The sequence below is a fragment of the Ostrea edulis genome, chromosome 1, assembly GCF_947568905.1.
Source record: "Ostrea edulis chromosome 1, xbOstEdul1.1, whole genome shotgun sequence".
In the NCBI taxonomy this organism is placed as follows: domain Eukaryota; kingdom Metazoa; phylum Mollusca; class Bivalvia; order Ostreida; family Ostreidae; genus Ostrea; species Ostrea edulis.
Window position 1 is genome coordinate 30,054,698 of NC_079164.1, and position 22,411 is coordinate 30,077,108.

The 22,411-nt window shown below is 34.2% G+C and overlaps 3 protein-coding genes across 3 annotated transcripts; 1 reads left to right on the forward strand and 2 right to left on the reverse strand.

Annotated features, from left to right (window-relative positions):
• Window positions 1–1,600: 1,600 nt before the first annotated feature.
• LOC125663955 (uncharacterized) lies at window positions 1,601–3,655 on the reverse strand. Its single transcript, XM_048896409.2, has 2 exons — window positions 3,566–3,655; window positions 1,601–2,977 (listed from the first exon to the last, which is right to left on the reverse strand). The coding sequence occupies exon 2, from the start codon at window positions 2,952–2,954 to the stop codon at window positions 1,665–1,667; it is 1,290 nt and encodes a 429-aa protein (XP_048752366.2). The 5' UTR covers window positions 2,955–2,977; window positions 3,566–3,655; the 3' UTR covers window positions 1,601–1,664.
• Window positions 3,656–10,248: 6,593 nt separating this feature from the next.
• LOC125664129 (uncharacterized) lies at window positions 10,249–21,834 on the forward strand. The gene is made up of 4 exons (XM_056165442.1): window positions 10,249–10,457; window positions 20,129–20,886; window positions 21,001–21,222; window positions 21,624–21,834. Exons 2-4 carry the CDS (start codon window positions 20,693–20,695, stop codon window positions 21,724–21,726), a joined length of 519 nt encoding a protein of 172 aa, XP_056021417.1. The 5' UTR covers window positions 10,249–10,457; window positions 20,129–20,692; the 3' UTR covers window positions 21,727–21,834.
• On the reverse strand, window positions 11,543–13,468 carry LOC130047530 (uncharacterized). Its single transcript, XM_056142819.1, has 2 exons — window positions 13,226–13,468; window positions 11,543–11,826 (listed from the first exon to the last, which is right to left on the reverse strand). The coding sequence occupies exons 1-2, from the start codon at window positions 13,395–13,397 to the stop codon at window positions 11,543–11,545; spliced, it is 456 nt and encodes a 151-aa protein (XP_055998794.1). The 5' UTR covers window positions 13,398–13,468.
• Window positions 21,835–22,411: the final 577 nt, after the last annotated feature.

The window sequence follows — 22,411 nt, forward strand, 5'->3', positions numbered from 1 at the left end:
GACAATCAAACATCAGGATGTGCCAATTCTAATGACAATCAAACATCAGGATGTACCAATTCTAACGACAATCAAACATCAGATGTACCAATTCTAATGACAAACATCAGATGTTTCAATTCTAACGACAATCAAACATCAGGATGTACCAATTCTAACGACAACCAAACATCAGGATGTACCAATTCTAACGACAATCAAACATCAGATGTACCAATTCTAACGACAATCAAACATCAGATGTACCAATTCTAATGACAATCAAACATCAGATGTACCAATTCTAACGACAATCAAACATCAGATGTACCAATTCTAACGACAACCAGACATCAGATGTACCAATTCTAATGACAATCAAACATCAGATGTACCAAATCTAATCACAATCAAACATCAGGATGTACCAATTCTAATGACAATCAAACCTCAGACATACCAGTTCTAACGACAATCAAACATCAGATGTACCAATTCTAATGACAATCAAACATCAGATGTACCAATTCTAATGACAAACATCAGATGTACCAATTCTAACGACAATCAAACATCAGATGTATCAATTCTAATGACAATCAAGCATCAGATGTACCAATTCTAATGACAATCAAACATCAGGATGTACCAATTCTAATGACAATCAAACATCAGATGTACCAATTCTAATGACAAACATCAGATGTTTCAATTCTAACGACAATCAAACATCAGATGTACATATCATATATCAAAAAGTTTCATTGGCAAAAACCATCTATTTTAAAATTTGTACAATTATTAAGTGTTCATAATCTACACGAACTTTGTAATTTATGGAAAAATGTCTTGCACTTAAGTTGCGAGAAAACCTTGTTGAAGTTATTCTCCATTTTCGAATTTGTACACCGCCATACAATGCCATGTTTATGTATTTATAACTATTTATGTATACATATTTTAACTGATGTGATAAGACGTGCATTGTATGTCTTAAGCAATAAAGAGAGTAAAAGAAAATGTAGTCTCACGGCGGGTGTGACCGGTCGACAGGGGGAGCTTACTCTTCCTAGGCACCTGAAACTACCTCTGGTATATCCAGGGTCTGTGTTTATCCAACTCTCCAGTTTGTATTGCTAATAGGAGTTATGAGATTAATTACTGTTTGTTATCTTCGCCTTTCATTCATTACATGCGTATACTACACATCTATTCTAGTTCAAGGATTCTGGCAAATTCCATGGCCACAATTTATCGAGAACCAAGGTGGCTGCTTTCAAAGTTCGATGCGTATTCGGTACGCGGTGGCTAACTGAAATTATATGGAATGACGTTAATTCTTACCTATGATATACTATATAACATAATATCTGACAGTTCACGTGTCGAGGTTATATAGTATAATATAGGTACCGGTACTAGTAAACTTCATTCATTTCTTAATTCCAGGAACAAAGAAAATCTTAGGGATGGCAAAGAACACGTGAAACCATGTCGAACTTCTCAGCCACATTCATTCATTCTGCAATCACTTTAACTGTTTTTCGAAACATCTCGATACAGAACAAACTTTTCTAGCACCCTTTATCATTTGTGCTGGAAGATGAATAAAACAAAGAGATTTGAATTTTTTTTATCATTTTAATTCTGTTTAACTCGGCAATAACATGCTGACGTGTATTTCATCAACCAAAAACGTACATGTTAAAGAAATATTTCCATTTGGAAGATAAGCGACCAGGCGCGGCACTTACGCTTGTGCCCTCTCTATCGGATACAACAGCTCGCATGCACACATCAGAACCGCCGGCAAACTTTTTGATCTGGTCTAGCACACTGGTTGTGCTCCAGCAATAATGGACCCCCCAGACCACATTTTCAGTTGTAACTCCTCCCAATTTACTTTTGTAGTGGCTAGTGTTAATCTTGGATTTTTCCTTTGGTACGCTCGATGTTATTACATTTCTACCGTCCTTTTGCAGGTATTCATCTCCTCCACATAGATTAAACATATGTCCATTCTTCCCTGTCCATGATTTTTTCATTTCGTTGTATACAAGAACGACCCATTCTCTCCAGTAATATTTTTCGGTATAAAATGAATACAATCGGTTTGCAAATTGTCCGTGATTATCACCTTTGTATTGTGCAGAAAGGTCTTTCAAATCTGTGAATCTTTGGGTTGTCCATTTGTTAGTGACTTCCGTATCCACGTCTTTGATTTTCTGTGCAGCTTCCCTGATAAATTTATCCATTTGAGTTTTTTCCATTTCATAGCTGGCGTCTTTCTTTGTAACTTTCAGGTAGGCTAAGTTGACTTTAACAGCTGAAAGAAGAAGGGCGAGACTTCCAGTCATTATCTTTTGAACCTTCTTGCGGTCATTGCTTGTATATTGCATTGCTTCTTTTGGAATACTGTCTGTAAACGCTCTCTCTTTTGTTATAGCATCGTATATTTTTTTTGCTGCACTGTGGTAACTGGTTTCGAAAGCCTGGATAAAACGAGCCTTCTGACCCTCAACGGCATCTTTCGGAGCTGTCATCAACATATGAAGACGATAGGACAAGGCATGGATATTTTGTTCAATTTCTGAAAACTGTGCGTTGAGACCCTTTTCTCTGACTAGATTTTTGACTTCTACAAAAAGTCTCTCCATATTTCTGAAATTCGAGTCCACTTTGGAGAATTGCTCTTTCAAATATTTTAAAGTTGGATCTTCTTGTTTGGGAAGAAACATCGTTATGATGTCCATGATTGGACCGATGGCTGCCAAAAAGGGAGCAATCTTGCCGAGGAATTTGGACATCTTAGCAAGGACTTTGACGCCTTCCACGATATCGCCGATGGCGCTGGTAGCCTCAATCCCGGCCTTTACAGCAGTAGTTGCTGTTTCCATGTCGTCCCCGACGTCAGCGTGAAGATCACTGATAAAAAGCAACACCAACACGAACAACAGCAGACGCATAACCCTCATGGTTGAGTTTTTGTTGAAGTACTCTTAAATACAAAACACATTTTTCAAGTTCTTTAGGCGCTGAAGGCAATTAAGAAACAAACATCATATCACAAGTAAAACTAAACATAACCTCATTCCACTTCAGTATCATAAGTTCACATTTTATTTACTTAGAAAATTACAGGATAAAGTTAGCGGGACTTTACACTACAATTCTAACGTGATTTTTTAAAAGTTCGATAAAGGATGTTCCTCCTTTTAAAACAGAAGAGAGACACAGAGTTTGTACTATATTTTTCCACGTTTCGAAGTGCAAATTTAGAAAAACATTTCATAGAACGATACGCTAAACATTTTAACAATTCATAAAACATATCATTTCATCTAATAAAATTCAGAAAGTTCATGTTCAGTTGTTAGAAGAAATGCTATAAGGCATTCAATACGATCTCCTTCACACATACGTTAGAAACTCCATAACTAGTTACTTTTATTAATTATCAATGTAAAGAGAATAAGTTTTATCATTCATTTTGTAATACTACACGTAAGGAAAATGCATTGTAAATTCAAAAAAGTTAATTCAATGCTAGATATATCATTATAAATAATGTACGTTAGGATTTTACCTTCAAATACCACCAAGCAAGAGCTGGTCTGGGGTTTGTGATAATTTTAAAGCGTTGGCTTTATATAGCAAAATTCTCAATGTACTCAAGATGTTACAGTATATTGCAAACAAACAATTATGTGTGTTGTACCTGTCTTAATTACTATTGGAAATAAGCGCACGTGTGATATTCAACTACGCATGTGTGCAATTGACTTACAAACTTAAAACTCTTCCGCAATTTATTTGTTTCATCAAATACTTTAGGTATACTTATGGCCACCTGTGTAGTTGCTATCATTATAATTACATACAATTAAATTCTATTGATATTTCTAATGTTCTTTTAATGATCACCCTAACTGTTTGAAACTATCACAGTACTCGATGAAAGCACTGAACATTCGATTTGAGAGAAAGACGTTGTATTACAAAGTAAAGCTATCATAAGTCAGTGTTATTACTTAAGCAAGGTCCTCTGCAAGGATTAATCTAAGATTTCAAGTAATTACTGCAAGATCTGCACCCATTGTTTCTGTATCCCCATATTGCACTCCACATACATCATATTTCTCCTTATGAAATCAAAATTATAACACTTTCCATATAAACCCTTGGACGTTTTCACTATTTTGAATAGAGGTTTTCTTAAACAAGTGTGGTTTGACTCAATTGAATGTTGATGTCATTAGTGATCAATTTCGGGATAAGTCTACAGAAGAAACAATTCAAAACTGTTTCGAATGACAATCAAACATCAGGATGTACCAATTCTAACGACAACCAAACATCAGGATGTACCAATTCTAACGACAATCAAACATCAGATGTACCAATTCTAACGACAATCAAACATCAGATGTACCAATTCTAATGACAATCAAACATCAGATGTACCAATTCTAACGACAATCAAACATCAGATGTACCAATTCTAACGACAACCAGACATCAGATGTACCAATTCTAATGACAATCAAACATCAGATGTACCAAATATAATCACAATCAAACATCAGGATGTACCAATTCTAATGACAATCAAACATCAGGATGTACCAATTCTAATGACAATCAAACCTCAGACATACCAGTTCTAACGACAATCAAAAATCAGATGTACCAATTCTAATGACAAACATAAGATGTATCAATTCTAATGACAAACATCACATGTACCAATTCTAACGACAATCAAACATCAGGATGTACCAATTCTAATGACAATCAAACATCAGATGTACCAATTCTAACGACAATCAAACATCAGATGTACCAATTCTAATGACAATCAAACATCAAATGTACCAATTCTAATGACAATCAAACATCAGGATGTGCCAATTCTAATGACAAACATAAGATATACCAATTCTAAAGACAATCAAACATCAGGATGTGCCAATTCTAATGACAATCAAACATCAGATGTGCCACTTCTAATGACAATCAAACATCAGATGTTCCAATTCTAATGACAATCAAACACCAGATGTACCAATTATCGTATAATTGTAACTTTTTCTTCATAAAAAGATAAATAGTATTTTGTTGTTTTTCGGCCATGCCCAGCGACACATAATGTTTTTTGTCTAATGTTTTGTTCGTGATAATCCTAAGCGGTCTCAATACATACTACTCAATGATTATAAGCAGTGACTCTCAATTCAACGCAAACAAATGACTGACTACAGACGGTTTTTCAAGACCGATGTTACGAATCATGCAATAGTAAGCACAGCGAAGGGCCGATCCCCAGGGATCTCTAATGGTAACACATGCATATAGATCAAATTACTCCAAAAAAAAAAAAAAAAAAAAAAAAACAACGAAAACCCAGAAAGGGGACGTCCTATCACATAACTTTTCTTCGTCCTACACTGGACGCCGCAAAATTGTAGTCCTTCATTCAAAGTCGATGCATGCTGCGACATCTGTGTACTCTGTCAAGACTACACGGAAGAGGTAAAAGAAGTGGTGGTCAGAATACTCTTGTTTTTCACGATTTACTCGCGATCGAACTCTTTTCTAATTGTCACGTGTAATGTGAAATCTTCAAATTAAAATTGGAGAAGAAATATTACCACCAAATAATTAATTTCAAGTCATCTCCCCTATGACACACCAAATTCATATCTATTCCTCTATAATGATACATGTATCTTATATAATCTATGGGAATGAGATATCTAATAAATTTTATAAGATATCTCATAAAATATATAAGATATCTTTTAAACTATATAAGATATCTCATTAACTTTATAAGCTTTTAAGATATTTTGTATATCAAACAAGATAGCTTATAAAGTTTATGTGAGAAGATATCTTATAAATTTATTTTTTTAAGATATCTTATAAAACATACATGATTAAGATATTTTCTATGTTTTATTAGATATCTCATTAACTTTATAAGATGTCTTATATATTATATAAGATATCTCATAAATGATTTTTATCTTATAAAGTTTATGAGATTGATTGAATATTGTTTAATGTCCCTCTCAAGAATATTTCACTCATATGGAGACGTCGCCATTGCCGATGAAGGGCTGCAAAATTTAGGCCTGTGCTCGGTACTTACGGCCTTTGAGCAGGGATCGGGGATCTTTATCGTGCCACACCTGCTGTGACCGAAGGACCGCCCCATTTAGTCGCCTCTTACTACAAGCAAGGGGTACTGAGGACATATTCTAACCTGGATCCCCACGGGATCAGTTTATGAGATGTCTTATAAAACATATAATATATCTTATATGTTTTATAAGATATCTTATGAAAGTAAATACGTATGATACTTTATAAAGTTTATAAGATATGTTATAAAACTGCATTTATGCGATATCTTATACAATATATAAGATATTTTATAAAGTTTATTAGATATGTTATATTGATTGATTGATGTTTTCCGCCACACCCAACGATTTTTCAGTTATATGGTGCACCCAGTTATTGGTGGAAGAGAGAACCCAGATACAATGTACCTGAGAAGAGACCACCGACCACCCGAAAGTAACTGGGAAACTTTCTCACTTACCGGCACGAGCGGGATTCGAACCCGCGCCAACCAGAGGTGAGAGGCCGTGTGATTTTGGGCGCGATGCTCTACCCACTCGGCCCTTAGGTATGTTAAAATACATATATGATATTTTATATTTTTATAAGACAGAAGAATTGGTCATGCAAGAGTAGCATTCCATAAGCTACGCAAGATCTGGAGCAATAACCAACTCAACAGAAAAACAAAAATGAAGCTCTTCAGCTCAAATGTAATAGCTGTGTTATTGTATGGCAGTGAGACCTGGAAAATGACAAAAGGGGACGAAAAACTTGTAGATACCTTCCAGCACAAATGTCTTAGGAAAATCTTAAAGATCTACTGGCCAATGAAAATATCAAATGTAGCAGTTAGAGAGATAGCAGGAGTAGCAAAGATCAGCACTATGATAAAAACACGCAGATGGCAGTGGATTGGACATGTGCTACGGATGGATAAAAGAACACACCCATATGTAGCCCTTAGTTGGACACCAGAAGGAAAAAGAAAGAGAGGAAGACCGAAGGAAACGTGGAGAAGAACAATAGAAAGAGAGAGGAAAGAACTAGGTTTTGGGTCATGGACAGAGGCAGCAAGATCAGCCCAGGATAGAAGCAAATGGAGAGGACTTGTTCATGGCCCTATTCTCCACGAGGAGAGAAGGAATTAAGTCATAAGACATCTTATAAAATATATAACATATCTTATAAACTTTCTTTTAAAAGATATCTTATGAATGTTATATTTTTAAAAGTTTATGAGATATCTTATATGAAAAACGTTAATAAGATAGTTTATGAGATATCTTATAAAGTTTATGAGATATTGGATATCTCATATATTTGATGAGATATCTAATAAAGAAAAAAATATATGATACCCCATACCTTTTATAAGATATCTTATAGAGAATATTAGATAGCTTACAAAAATTATGAGGTATCTTTGAAGAGGAATGAATGTAAAAACAGCGTGCCCTATCCCTTTGTAATTTATTGTTTGCCACATTTACGTCGTTGTCGAACTCATCTCGATAGAGCAATGTGACGTCACGTTTGCATTTGATGTAGTGGCAGGTTTAATATTGAGATGTTTTGTGCTTCAGATTTATCGAACATCTAAAAATAGGACCTGTTCATGGCATAAACTTTTTATAAACTTTTCACAAAATGTACTTCAAGTATGAGGTCTTGTTTGGACATACATTGGAAATATTTGTGATTGATAAACCATGGCTAAATGTCTTAATGTACCTGATTTGGCTCGACAACGCCTTATTACAACAGAGAAAAATGACACCAAAACCAACCCTTACCAAAATGCAAAGTTTGCTGCAAAAGTGCCGCAAATTTGCGCAAACAAATCTGTGTGCCAGAGTTGTTTGCCATAAGTGTGCAGTGGAGAAGGCTTATATAGGCTGCAAGCCTGCTGCCTAATCCATTTATGTTTCATACATAATAAAATATTGTTTTAAAAAAGTGTGCAGCCAATGATGCTAAATACCAGTGGTACAGTTAGCCAGAAATGCACAACATTGTTTCCTTTACTATCTCGAATCAAAACAGTGTGCCAGAAATTCACAACCACTGTATTAGTATCTAGAATTGAAACTGTGTGCCAGGAGTTCACCACTTTTCTCTGAAATTTTAGAATTAAAACAGTGCGCCAAGAGTCCACAGCTTTTTCTTGAATATCTAGAATTAAAACTGTTATTCCACCAGAATATCAAATACATCACAATTTATTTTCAGTTCTTGAACAATTTGGGGAAAGAATTCAAACATTTCTCGATTAATTAATTCTTCAGGAAGTTTTTTTCCGTTATGATTAGCTACATGTAAATATAACTAATCAAAAACTTTAATAAAGAAGGTGATTTTTCAATGGATATCGTATACTTAAAACATCATGGTATATAATATCAATCTCAGAGTTAATGCGCTTGAAATACACGTGTAATATGTAGACTAGGACAATATATGTAACGTTTGATGCATCCCTTTCCCTCCCCTGTCTTAAAATAAGATATCATATATGATATATGATGTTTATTCAGTATCTATTTTACTATCTACTACTGGTGTGCTAATGTTTCAATAATATGTCTATAAACATATTTTTTTTAAAATTTCTAATTCATGAATGATAATCTAGGTGCTGGATGAGTTTGTGAGTTGAAATATCACATTATCTAGAGTGAATGGTAATGCACCTTTTATAAGAACAAGGTACGATTGTGTACATAAAAAGGCACAGCTTATTGCTTAGGAAAAGGTGTGCCCATCCGGCGACTAAAATGAAATTGATATATAGTGTGTATTGATAGATTAAAAATGTATTTGAATATGAATTTGCTCGAGGCATGGGCTGTATGTTTTATGAAAGGAAAACCCCCTGAATTTACGAGTTTTTTCATTGATTTTGGTATTCATTTTGTTTTGTTTTTTGGCAATTTTATGCCATCTTCACTCTCCTGTCATACAACACATAGCAATTTTGGGTCAAACTAAACGTAGTCTGGGTTTGCTTATACATTCCTTATTTGAATGCCAGATTTTGGGACTCCTACTGAAATCATCCATTTTCTGGTCCAGATGACAGTAGAAACTGTACCTACTTCGTTACAAATTATTATTTTGTCCAAGTATGTTACTCTGGTTTGTGAAAGAACTGATACTAAGTTAGAATATTCTAAGCTGATTACCAGATCAGGTTTTCACGGGATTTCACTGATCTGTGTACCGTAAATCGAGATCGGACCCCTTATCAAAAATATTCATTCAACGTGGCGTCGGTGGCCGAGTGGTTAGGCCGTCAGACTCTCGACCGAAAGGCCGTGAGTTCGAGTCCTGGCTGCGGCAGGGCTGATGTTGTGTCCATGGGAAGGGCACTTTACATGAATTTCCTCACTCCACCCAAGTGTAAAAGGGGTACCTGGCTATAGACAGTGAAAGATATTGTTAGAATGTTAGTGCTCTAGCGCTTGTAATGGCAGCTTGCACTGTTTGCCTCCTAGGAGGCTGAGAAAGTTCTAGATGTCTGCCAGGGTAATAATGTACATTGATTATTGTAAAGCGCTTTGAGCAGCATACGCTGGAAAAGGCGCTATATAAAATCAATCATCATCATGTATTATTAAGATACTAAGCGCCTGTGAAAATTTAACACAGCATGATGTCATACCGCAAACATTATGAACAAAGGACAGGGAGTTCGTACATTATTTTTTTTCAAAAAAAAAGAGAGAGAGTTTAGAAATTAGGTTCAAGCTACTGAGTAAGCAGTTTACTGTGTATCCTATAGGCTCTTCAATATATTGCTCTAAAGGGAACGAACCTTCGCTCAATGTCTGTTGTTGCATCCAAATGTTAAAGAGTAGATATATGAAGATAACTTTAATTCTGTGATCCACCTAATAGATTCGTTTAACGTAGGGAATATAACGCCAGTCGATGTAAACAGTGCCTTGAAACCACGCACGCATAAACATCAATACACAACTTTCCACATACGTTCGTAACCTTATATTTTGACCAATGAAATGTGCTGAAAAAATAAGCCCCACCCACCACCAAAAGCCGGGCATCCACCATTGTTTTCCATGATAGTAAACACAGAAATGACCGATCATGCATTAATAAAACAGTATGTAAGCCTACATATCTTTTCGTTTAATGAATGATTAAACATTCTCCTTTGGAATCTGTACGTACATGTCGGTATCCAGATATACTGGAGCCCAATTCATACCATTTCCTCAAAAGACAAACTTGCAGAAGTGTATAGTACCTTGAATTGCCATATGTGACAGGCCTCCAGATTAGCTAAATGTCCACAAAAGAACGAGGATACGTAGACATTGACTAAGGTAAGATGTTTTGTTGCCTGTTGATGCACGCAGACATCTACTACATGAACAGGGGCTAAGCCCGTTTTGGGCCCGAACTCTGTGATACCATAAATATAGAAAGGGGTCTGACTCTGACACATAAAAAAAAACTAACCACTCGCTTCAAATGCCTAAAAAATCTTAAAATGGGTAAGCTATGCGTAATTTGCCGGTCTCCTTGCATAGATTAATGTTTTAACTACTTGCATGCCAAATTTCAAGTCACTGGTTCTTAAAATAACAAAGATATACGTCATCGTTCTCTTGATTTCACTTGTTTATTTTTACTAGGACATTTACCGGTCCAGGTCACGGAGTCGTTTCTCGCCTATGACAGCAGCGAAATTCAGACTAGTATGGAAAATTTCGGACCTGTCAATTAAAATTTCACATCAATTATACGCTACTTACTTCCTCATATCTTAATAATGTTCTTCGTGTAGACGTTACACGACTTATTTTTCCTCAGCCACATCAACTGTTGACAAGATCTGCCATTTTAATGAATACACTAAATACCCGAAATGTCTAAAACTTTAAAGAAGGGGAAAATGGGTAATAATAATCTAAAGGAAATAGAATAAACAAAAACAAAAAATTAAAAAAGCCAAGAAATAATGTTCAATTTCCTTCTCTAAGTGCAATATCACAAGAATGATGTTTTGATCAGTTTTAAGGTATTTGAGATTTTAAGTCTATCGGGTATTTAGTGCGTTCATTAAAACGGCAGCTTTTGTCAACAGTTGATGTGGCTGAGGAAAAATAAGTCGTGTAATGTCTACACGAAGAACATCGTGTAAGTTTAAGACTGACCTGGGAATCTGCTACACTGACCTTTTAATAATACATACTATAGGTGACAGAGACACCATATAGAAATTGTATGATGTGTAAGTGACCTTTCATGAGGGGATCTGACAGATGCTAGACTGACCTTTTAATGATACATACTATATGTGACATAGACACCATATAGAAATTGTATGGTGTATAAGTGATATTTCATGAGGGGATCTGTTAGACTGACCTGGGAATCTGCTAGACTGACCTTATAATAATACATACTATAGGTGACAGATATTATATGTAAATTGTAATGTGTAAAGTATAATGGTGTATAAGTGACCTCCATGTCGCTCCATGTAGCATTCATTTAAAGTATATAGTTTTACCTTGAGGAGAGACTCCCTCCTTTCTTTCATTTCATTCTTCTTCTTTTGGTGTTTGTCTTTCCCAAAAATACAGTGTCTTTCGCACCTTGCCAGAATAACGAATGGTGTTCCATCATAAGGGACAATACAGGGATCTCCTAAATCACTAAAGCGAACCCGAGACTTCTCGTTAATAACTGCAAAGACAATCAATACTTGAAAGAACAACTGTAGATTTCTATACAGATCCTTTTTAAAACAAAAACACATTTTCATTTGAATTATTGCTTGATCAAAATTAATAGTTCTGAATTAGACTGTCTATGAATGCTATTACTACTCCATTTCACAATAAATTAACATGTCTGATGTATATGAAGGCCCTATTTTCCAGGAGGAGAGAAGGAATTAAAAAAAAAATATCCTGTTAAAAAAGAACCCTCTGAATTTGTTTTCATAAAGATGCCGATGCGTTTCGGCAATTTATACATCATAATGATTTAGACTACACGCCCTGCAAGTAGCAGTATATTAATCAATTAAGAGGATGCATATTTTTTATTTAATTTTCCACAATCTGGAAGACAAGCTCCTGGATTTTACAGATTTTATAGGGCTTGATATATGTCTCCTATGTAGTCATTTTTACTATTTTTAGTCACCTTTAATGAGGTGAAATTAATAAAATAACACAAATTTTAAGGGTTTTTTTTGGGGGGGGGGGGGATATATAAATTCTCTCAGTAAAAGTAACTTGTCAGATAATTACGTCGACTTGTCAATTCTTTATGTTGCCTTGTCAGATCTTTTTTGTTGTCTTGTCACTTATGAGATATCTTATAAAACATATAAGGTATCTTTTATGCTTGATAAGACATCTTATAAAAAATAAATTTATATTTAAAGAGATCTTCTATTTTTTATAAGATATCTCATAAACTTTATAAGATATCTTGTTTGATATATAAGATATTTTATAAACTTTATGAGTTTATAAGATATCTTATGAGATATCTTATACACTGTAAACTATATGAGATATCTTATAAAATTTATTACATATCTTACTGAAAATATATAAGACATCTCATAAATTATATAAGATATCTTTTTAGAGGAATAAATATGAATATGGCTTGCCATACGCAATAATTCAGAATTGAAGATATCATTAATTATTTTGAAGTCATCGTTAATTGAATTGTTGCGCGCATCAAATAAATTGAAGATAAACAATAAATCAAAAGATCTTATCATTGATTTCTCCTAGTGGAAAAATGTATTGCTTCATCGTTTATTTTTTTCTAAACAAGAGACCATGATTTACCTTAAATTTGAAACTTTTAGGGGGGGGGGGGCTCTCTTAAATCCGCCACTGGGTAACACTTGAGATTTGGATAGGGAGGGGGGGGGGGGTATGCGCGGATCCAAGACCAGGATATCCCCCTCCCAAGATCCGTGATGCGGTGGCGATTTCCACGTACAAAAAGTTTATACAGTTCAATATTTTAGATGACTGAAAATTAAGCTGTCCTGACTTTAAATATTTGCATACATGAAAAAGAATGTTAATTTTCAATCTAAACCTAGATCTACCTATTTCTGGCCTTCCGAAGTGCGCTTCCTTTTCCCCAGAAACATATGTGATGGAGGTCTCTACCTCATAGGCTTTTCGAACATTCTCAGCTTCCTCAAAAGTTCTCACCCATCCACATAATCCGTCCTCTGACACAGGTGTCCATAATGTTTTCCACCTTTCCATGTTCATGATTCTCTTAGAACCATTACCATGTGCTTGAACAATACTCGTTAACCATCGGTAAATTCCGTTCCGCTGTATGCATATTCATAAGTTATGACGCGGTCGGTCTGTGGGATTACTTCTAATGCCTACCCTGTGACAAGCTGGGAGTTCGTTTTATGCAACAAAATAGAAGCAATGTAAACAAACGGTGATTTAGTAAATTAATATAAATATAAGAAATGAATAGCACTTTAGAGCTGTTCATGGTCAATATGAACGGATTTGGATTTGAGGCAAATTCTCTGAATCGCTAGCGCGATTCACAGAATTTGCCTCAAATCCAAATCCGTTCAACCTGACCATGAACAGCTCAAAAGTGCTGCGCAATTTAACGTATACATGTTACTATAACTACACTTAAAAAGGAGGAAGTCACGTGATGAGCTAAGGTACGGACGTACTTTTTTTGCTCCGTCAATTTGACCGTCATTTTCACTCTTTAATTCGAGAAATTAATGCGATTTTCTCAGAGTTTGGAGTTTGGATAGATAGTGTATATATTTCTTGGCTCTTGACACAATTTCTCAAGGTGATCTTGTTTTTGGACTGTTTTTGTGAATTTACACCTGTGCTGAGCGTGAATAGGTGTTCACAATCTACTCACGGTGCCTGTGTTTTTCGAACGGCGTTTCAGAGTCTCATAGTGTCTAAGATAACGAAATTATGGAGTGGACACAAACTCTTAAGCCAGTTTATATGCGGAACAGAGACATTCAAACAACAAAAAGTAAATATTTCACCGACTTTGACATTGCAGAAGCCGCGAGCGCAACAGTCTCGGATGTGATATGTGTACAAAGAGATAGAGATCTGTGGAGGATCTACATAAAGTCTGCGGAGAGTAGATCGAAATTAGTTACTGAAGGATTCTCACTTGGAAGCAGATCAATCCAGGTTTATGACACGAACCCATTCTCTGCGGGTACAGACTCTCCTGATGAGAAAGTTGTTCGAGTCCTAATTAAAGGTATACCTCTATCGGTTGAAGATTCATGTATTAAAAAGATGCTCAAAGGCTTAGGTCTAGGAGTAGAATTAACAAGTGATATCAAATATGAAAAAATCAGACATCCTAAAACCCACAGAATGACTGAAATATTAAATGGAAATCGTTTTGTGTATATGTCGCCTCTAGAGAATGGAAAATTCCTTCCACGCTCTGCGTCATGTGCAGGTTTACGCTGTACCATATCTCACAAAGGCCAACCCCTACGGGAACGAAAGAAGCAGTGCACAAACTGCTGGGCAGATGACCATTACAAAAATGCTTGCGAATTCGAGCAGAGTTGTAGAATATGCAAGCTACCAAGTCACTTTCCGGGATCGGATAAATGCAGATCATATGTCACTCACCAGGAGGACATAGTATGCTTCTCTGGAAAAGATAACCCTCTTTCAAATTTCTTCCCTACTGAGTTAAAGGTTTTTGGGCAAACATATCCTTCAGCCGAACATGCTTTCCAACACATCAAATCCTTACGTTCTGGTGATCTTAACCGTGCAGAAGCCGTAAGTAAAGCTGAAACCGCCTTAGATGCCAAACGTGTAGGAGGTCAGGTCCTGGAATCTGATGCTTGGATTACATCTAAAGACTCCGTTATGCGGGAAATACTGGAATCTAAACTACAGCATTGTTCACAATTCAGAAGTGCTTTAAAAAAAATCAGAAAATCCGATATTCTGGTGGAATCGACGTGGGATACTTATTGGGGTAGCGGGCTGAACGTGACCGGAACATCTCATACTCTAATGCAACATTGGCCAGGTGAAAATAAGCTTGGACGTATCCTCGACGGCATGGCAGCCAAATTGCAGCGTACGGACGAAAATTCAGCTACCAACAATTCCTCTAGATCAACAAGAAACAAGCAGGGCAAAAAACAGAGTTAAGTCTACCAAACAAAAAAAAAACAAAAAAAAAAAAAAAACCGCTAGTCAGTCATACGCATGAACAAGTTAAATATTATTTCAGTGAACTGCAGGGGTTTAAATACTGCAGAAAAACGTATAAAATTTTATACCTGGATTAATGATAGCTGTTTTGATGTAATATTTATGCAAGAAACCCACTATATTGAAAAAAATGTACTAAATTATGATGCAAGGTGGAAAGGTATATCAATACATTGCTTTTCCGTTTCAATTTTCAGTAGAGGAGTTTCAATATTATTTAATAAAGATTTGAATTTCAAAATACTAAATATACATAAATCTAATGAAGGCAGGAAACTCATGGTTAACATAGCATATGATGAAAAAATTATTACATTAGTTAATTTATATGCTCCAAACGATATCAATTATAGATGTGATTTTTTTAAACGGGCTAAAGAATGGATTAGTAAATATACAGCAAATTTTGATAATCTATTGATATGTGGTGACCTTAATTGCTCAACAGAAAATGAATCAGATAAAAGTGTTATAATTTTAAAACAACTACTGAACAAGCTCGATTTACACGACATGTGGAAAACTATGAAAAGCGGAAAAAAAGGATATTCATGGTGTAACGGAGTAAATATCCCAACTAGTAGAATAGATTATATTTTACTATCCGATACCTTTTGTTTTCAATGTGAAAATATAAGGCTTCAAAACATTCCTGGTTCACACTCAAACGGTACTAGGATGTCTGATCATAAGTGTTTAATTTTTTCTTTGATTGTAAATGAAAACCTTAGAGGTCCAGGATACTGGAAATTTAACACATCTTTAATTGAAAATGAAACCTTCATGAACGAAATGAATACATTCCTGAAAAACTATAATTTCGATAAAGAAAATGCACTAGATTCATGGGAAAATTTGAAAAGGAATATAAAAACAAAATGTATAAATTTATCGAAAAATATATCTAAATCTTACAAAAACAAAATAAATTCTATTCAAGGAGAAATAAGTAAGATAGAAGACTTGCCATATGAAAAAATAGATATGAATAGAAAAAGAAAATTAGAAAATGAATTGACAGAATTAATAAACAAAAAGGCAAAAGGTGCACAGGTAAGATCAAGGGCAAAATGGATTGAAGAGGGAGAAAGAAATACCTCTTATTTTTTAAATTTAGAAAAGAGACGACAAATATCAAATGTGATAAAATCATTAAAAAATGAAAAAGGTACAGTTTTTGATGAAGATGAAATATTAGATTCTACATGCAATTTTTATGAAAAATTGTATACATCAAATAATGAAAATGATAATAAAGTGAATGAATATTTAAGTAATATACAATTAGAATATAGTCTAAATGATGAAGAAAAAAATGAATTAGACACCCTTCCCTCACTATCAGAATGTACAGAAACAGTATTCATTATGAAAAAAAATAAATCACCCGGATCTGATGGATTACCGTGTGAATTCTATCAAACTTTCTGGGAAAACATAAAACAACATTATTATTGCACTCTTCAAGAGATCTTCCAAAAGTATACAATGACATATTCACAAAGACTATCTTTAATTACTCTCTTATTTAAAAAAGGAGACCCGCAGAGTCTTAACAATTATAGGCCTATTAGTCTTACAAATACTGATTATAAAATAATAGCTTTTCTTTTAGCTAATAGACTACAAAAAGTGTTGGATAAAGCAATACATGTTAATCAATCAGCTTATATAAAAGGGAGAAATATAGCTCTGAATGCAAGGTTAATTATTGATATTTTTGAATATTGTGAAGAAAATGATATAGAATCAATAATGTTATTTCTTGATTTCCAAAAAGCGTTCGACTCTGTGGAATGGAACTTCATGACGAAAGTTCTTAAAAAATTTAACTTTGGCGAAAACTTTCTCAAATGGGTCAACATACTATACAATAAACCTATATTTAAAATAAAAAATAATGGATGGATGTCCAAAACATGCAATATGCAGAGAGGTATAAGACAAGGATGTCCCATCTCTGCAATATTATTTCTTTTTGTTATAGAAATATTAGCGGTAAATATTAGATCGAATTCAAATATTAATGGATTTCAAAAACCAGGAATGACTAACAGTATTAAGATTATACAACATGCAGATGACTGTACTCTTCCTCTTAAAGATGAAACCTCTCTAGAACATTCTTTAAAAGTCATAGCAAAATTCAGCAATGTTTCGGGTATGTATTTAAATATGTCAAAAACAGAATGTATATTAACGGGTCCTCACAAATATCATTATAAACAAATTAGAAATGTTAACGTAAACAATGATAGCATAAAAACTCTTGGAATTTATATAGGACACAACAAAGAAATATGTTATAAAAACAATTGGACAAAAATTGTAGATGACTTAGAAAAACTGTTTGAATCATGGAAAAAAAGAAAACTAACCATTTTTGGTAAAGTTTGTGTCATCAATAGCCTAGCAATATCAAAGATTATATATGTTGGATCAGTTCTGAGCTTTCCAAATGAAGAAGTAATTAAGAAATTTCAAAGTTTGTTATATAACTATATATGGAACAAAAGAGATAGAATTAAAAGAAATACACAGATTGGAAATGTCCTAAAGGGAGGCATTGGAATTGTCGATGTATCTTTGAAATTAAAATCCATAAAAGTATCTTGGATAAACAGGATTTCAAGCGAGAGAAACTCTCTATTCTTTTTTGTAGATAGTTTGTGCAAAGAAAGAGACTTTGATTTTGAATATCTATGTAAAACAAATATTACGAAATCAAATGATTATCAAATAATGGAACATTTTCCTCTATTCTACAAGGAAATGCTTGTATTTTTCAACGAATGTAAAAAAAATAAAAAACAATTTTATCTGAATGCATTATTGAAAGAACCGTTGTGGTGTAATAAAAATTTTATGTACAAAAACAAGCCAATATTTTTTCATAATTGGCTGAGGAGCGGTTTTAAATTTTTGAATGATATTGTAAATGAAAATGGCATAAAACCTTTGGAATGGTTTGATGACAAACTTATATGTAAAAAAAACTGGATGTGTGAATATATGATTATAAAAACAGTTATAACAAAAACCTTCAAAAGTTATGAATATTCAAATATACGATACGAAAACATTTTTCATGGGAGTACATCATATGATTTATTATGTAAAGGACATGTTAAAGTGTGTGATATCAATTCAAAGTTGATTTACGAAATTCTTTGTCATGAAAAATTTATACCTCCATTACACCAAACATATTACGGAAAGGTTTTTGAAATAACAAAAACGGCTTGGAAATCTATTTATGAACAAAAAATCTTATCCATAAGAGACAGAAGTATATCAGAATTTAATTATAAATTATTAAATAATCTATTGTATAACAGAGAATTGCTGAAGAAATGGAAGATAGTAGAAAATGATTTTTGTGTCTTTTGCAGAGATGCTAAAGAAAACAATGAACATCTTATCTTAAAATGTAAAAATGTTTCTCATATATGGGACATTGTTAAACAAATTTTAAAATTTGATATATCGTGGAAAACAATTGTGATAGGATTTTACTACGAAAACAATGAAAAGACACTCTTTTTGAATAGCATAATATCTCTTATTGCCTGTAAAATATACAAGTATAAAATGTATTGTAGATTAGATAACAAAGACGAAAAACCTCAAGAAATATGTAACCACATAAAAAGTAAATTGAATTTTTATACAGAAGTGTACACAAAAATTCAGGATAAAAAATATGCTAAAGTTATGAAAGCAATTAAAGACAAATTGTAATTTATACACCTTTGCAGGTATGACTTTTTATAATATGAAACCTGACAAATATCTGTCTATGCACATTTTTAACTATGTTACAATGTGAGTTTATTTTGAACAATTTGAATTGATTACAAACAACTATATTTCTATATCAAATAAAATTTTGTAATAAACCTTTTATATACTGGTATTTTGCAAAAAGTTCCCACTATGAGGAGGGGTCCTGTCCTCCTATAGTGCTGCCATGGGGGTTGTGATATGAACTTTTGAATTGTTAACCCCGCATATGGCAGTTTCAGGTTCTTTATGTACATAATTATATTGTTGTGTTGTTGGTTTTTCCGTAAAAATAAGAACCTTTTTTGCCATAACATGTTAATAAATTTTGTTATATAACAGTATATTATATGTGTGTGTGTTTGTATGTATGCATATATGTTTGTGTTTTCTATATGTAGAAATTTATATGATAAATTTATATATATGTATATGTATGCCTATATACATCTAATCCAAGGGGCCCCTGGCACCCTAGGTAAAGATTATAAGGGGGTCTCTGCGGAGACTTTACCCCGAAATAGTAATGTATTTTGAAATTAAAGACTGATATATGTGGAAAAAAAAAAAAAAAAAAAAAAAAAAAAACTACACTTAAAAAGGGGAAGGCACCCCCCCCCCCCCAAATTACATTATAAATGATAGGATTAATTATATGATAAAAAATGGTCATACTATTCTCTTGGTATATGGCCTAGATAAGCAGTACTAATTTGATAACGTTAAAAATTGAAATTTCCGCCGTCTATAGAGGCTGCCATGATGTGGAATCTTTTGTATTCAAGACCACACAAATGAATAATTTTGACGTCACACCGTCGGTTCCGGTTTTAATGAGATTCTAAGATCATCAAAGATGTGCATGTGGTAGATTTTACGAATAGGTTGATGCCTTCCTGTCAAGCTGTTAATTGCACTAATGCGAAGGGTAGATGTAATAAAAGGTTGTTTTTTTCTAGAAATGCTGAACGAACCAGGTCATCTGTAAAGAAAACACTATGTCAACTATGGATCCACCATTTGCGTAATGACAAGTTGAGGTTCGAGACATTTGTATGAAGAAACGTACGTGTACCGTCTGCCTGGTCTGCGACTCGACTGAACGTCACGCAAGGATTGTTGTTGTTAAAGACTGACATTTACGATATCAGCAAGTAATTACTTTATTCATAAAAGCAACAATGTGGTTAGGGTAGCCATTCCCTTCAAATGATATAGGCAACAAAAGTATATAAAAAAAAAAAAAAAAAAAAGACCACCAAAAAACACACCTGACAATCCTCTTCCATTTTCTAGAAAATATATTTTTCTCTCTGAAATTAACGCTCCCCTTAAAGGTCAACTGAAACGATTTTCGAAGTTCGTTTTTCTTATAAATTTAGTAAGAAAATACCATTCCTTAATTTTTTTTCATACAAATAATTTTTGTTTCGATCACCAGGTAGATACGACATCGTTAATTTCAACCCGGAAAATTTTATTGTATGAGTTATCTGCCCTTTAGGCGAACCTGAAATTTCAATATGGCGGCACGATATGAAAGTGATTCCGACGATAGTATTCCTGAGATAGATATATCACTTAGAGTTAATGTACAGCCCTACCAGTACGAACCAGTTGTACTGTGCGACTCATCCCCACTACCGGAAAATGATAGTGAGTCAGAAATCAGCGAGGATCAATCGGACGAATGCCCTTCACCATCTGATATGCAATGGTTAGTTAATTTACACACGTACTCTATTAAACTGTTTTAAAATAGTAACGAAAGGAGTATTCAATGCTCAGTAGTGCTTTCATTTGTAAAACTATTTTGCTATGTTTCTAACAGGTGCTTGTGTGGTAATTGCATCGCAATGCCCACAAGAAGGGAGTCTAAATGTTGCCATGCATTTAGTACGATTGTACCGAGGCTTGAAGAAATGGGCGTGTCCTGCATCACGGATCACGGGGGTTTTGTGGCAAACTGTCTCAACAGATGGGTTTTGGAAACGTTATATTACGAGTACTTTCAAGATAATGGTCCCTTGGAGGAGGGGGAATTGATTCACAGGTATGTCTTGTTATGACTTATCAAAATTCATATTGATGACCATTAGGGGGGGGGGGTCAATTGTCTTTTCGACCAGAGTAATAGATGTCGGACGACAAAAACTTGTGGGAGCCATCTCCCTCTCTCCTAATAATTTGAATTCTTTTGATCTTGTCCTTTACATATTTTACTGTATAAACATGTACATGAGATTAAGTGAGCAAGAGCTAACTAGTACATGTACCAGGTTTGAATCTTGTGTCAGGTTTACTTTTATCTTACGACCTTTATGTCATATTATGTTTAAGCAAATGTTTCAGAAGTTAGTTCTTGAAAAATCATTCATATTTAAAGTATTCTTATTAAAGAAAATTTCAAAATTATATTTGAAAAATCTAAATTTTTGTTATTTTTTAAAACAGAGTTTACAGACATCTAGCGTACAGAAGATTCGTTCGTTGGATCTGGCAACGGCTTGAGAAAAAAAAACAACCGGAAAGTTTTTTCATCCTGTGTTGTGACTAAGATTAGAAATTGTTTTCCATCACAACAGTACTGTGGGTTTAAATACCCTTCTTAATTTATATATGTGATACATTTTTCATAATTGATAAAAATACATATCAACAACATGGTTTGATGTTCAGTTTTTACATTGTGCATATATGTATATCAATCATTATTAATTTAATTTGGGTTAAACACAAAAGGCCCACAGGCCCCATAAGTCACATGTGTTTTAAGTTTTAATTAAAACTTCCCACATTTATGTAGCAATATTCCATTATCACCTGCATATGGTGTTTATATATCTCAACTAATTCGATATGCAAGAGCTTGTTCTGGGTATAGTCAGTTTTTAAATCGAGGTAAGCTACTGACAAACAAGTTGATGGTACAGGGATTTCAACAGTCTCGATTGAAGTCAGCATTTCGTAAATTCTATGGTCGTTATAACGATCTAGTTCGTCAATACGACCTCGCATTGGGTCAAATGCTGTCTGACGTGTTTCATACCGATTTTTAAGCCGTTCTTGGCACACTGATTTTGACTGCGGATAACCCCGTTTACCTGATCAGGATATGGGGCTCACGGCGGGTGTTACCGGTCAACAGGGGATGCTTACTCCTCCTAGGCACCTGATCCCACCTCTGGTGTGTCCAGGGGTCCGTGTTTGCCCAACTATCTATTTCTGCTATGCCTCCAGTT

Bases quoted from the DNA above. Each gene is read 5' to 3' on its own strand.
- LOC125663955 (XM_048896409.2), bottom strand. From the start codon at position 2,954: ATGAGGGTTATGCGTCTGCTGTTGTTCGTGTTGGTGTTGCTTTTTATC.
- LOC130047530 (XM_056142819.1), bottom strand. From the start codon at position 13,397: ATGAACATGGAAAGGTGGAAAACATTATGGACACCTGTGTCAGAGGAC. The intron at 11,827-13,225 runs GTAGATCTAGGT...TTGTCTTTGCAG, and splicing joins CTTCGGAAGGCCAGAAATAG to TTATTAACGAGAAGTCTCGG.
- LOC125664129 (XM_056165442.1), top strand. From the start codon at position 20,693: ATGGCGGCACGATATGAAAGTGATTCCGACGATAGTATTCCTGAGATA. The intron at 20,887-21,000 runs GTTAGTTAATTT...TGTTTCTAACAG, and splicing joins TCACCATCTGATATGCAATG to GTGCTTGTGTGGTAATTGCA. The intron at 21,223-21,623 runs GTATGTCTTGTT...TTTTTAAAACAG, and splicing joins GAGGGGGAATTGATTCACAG to AGTTTACAGACATCTAGCGT.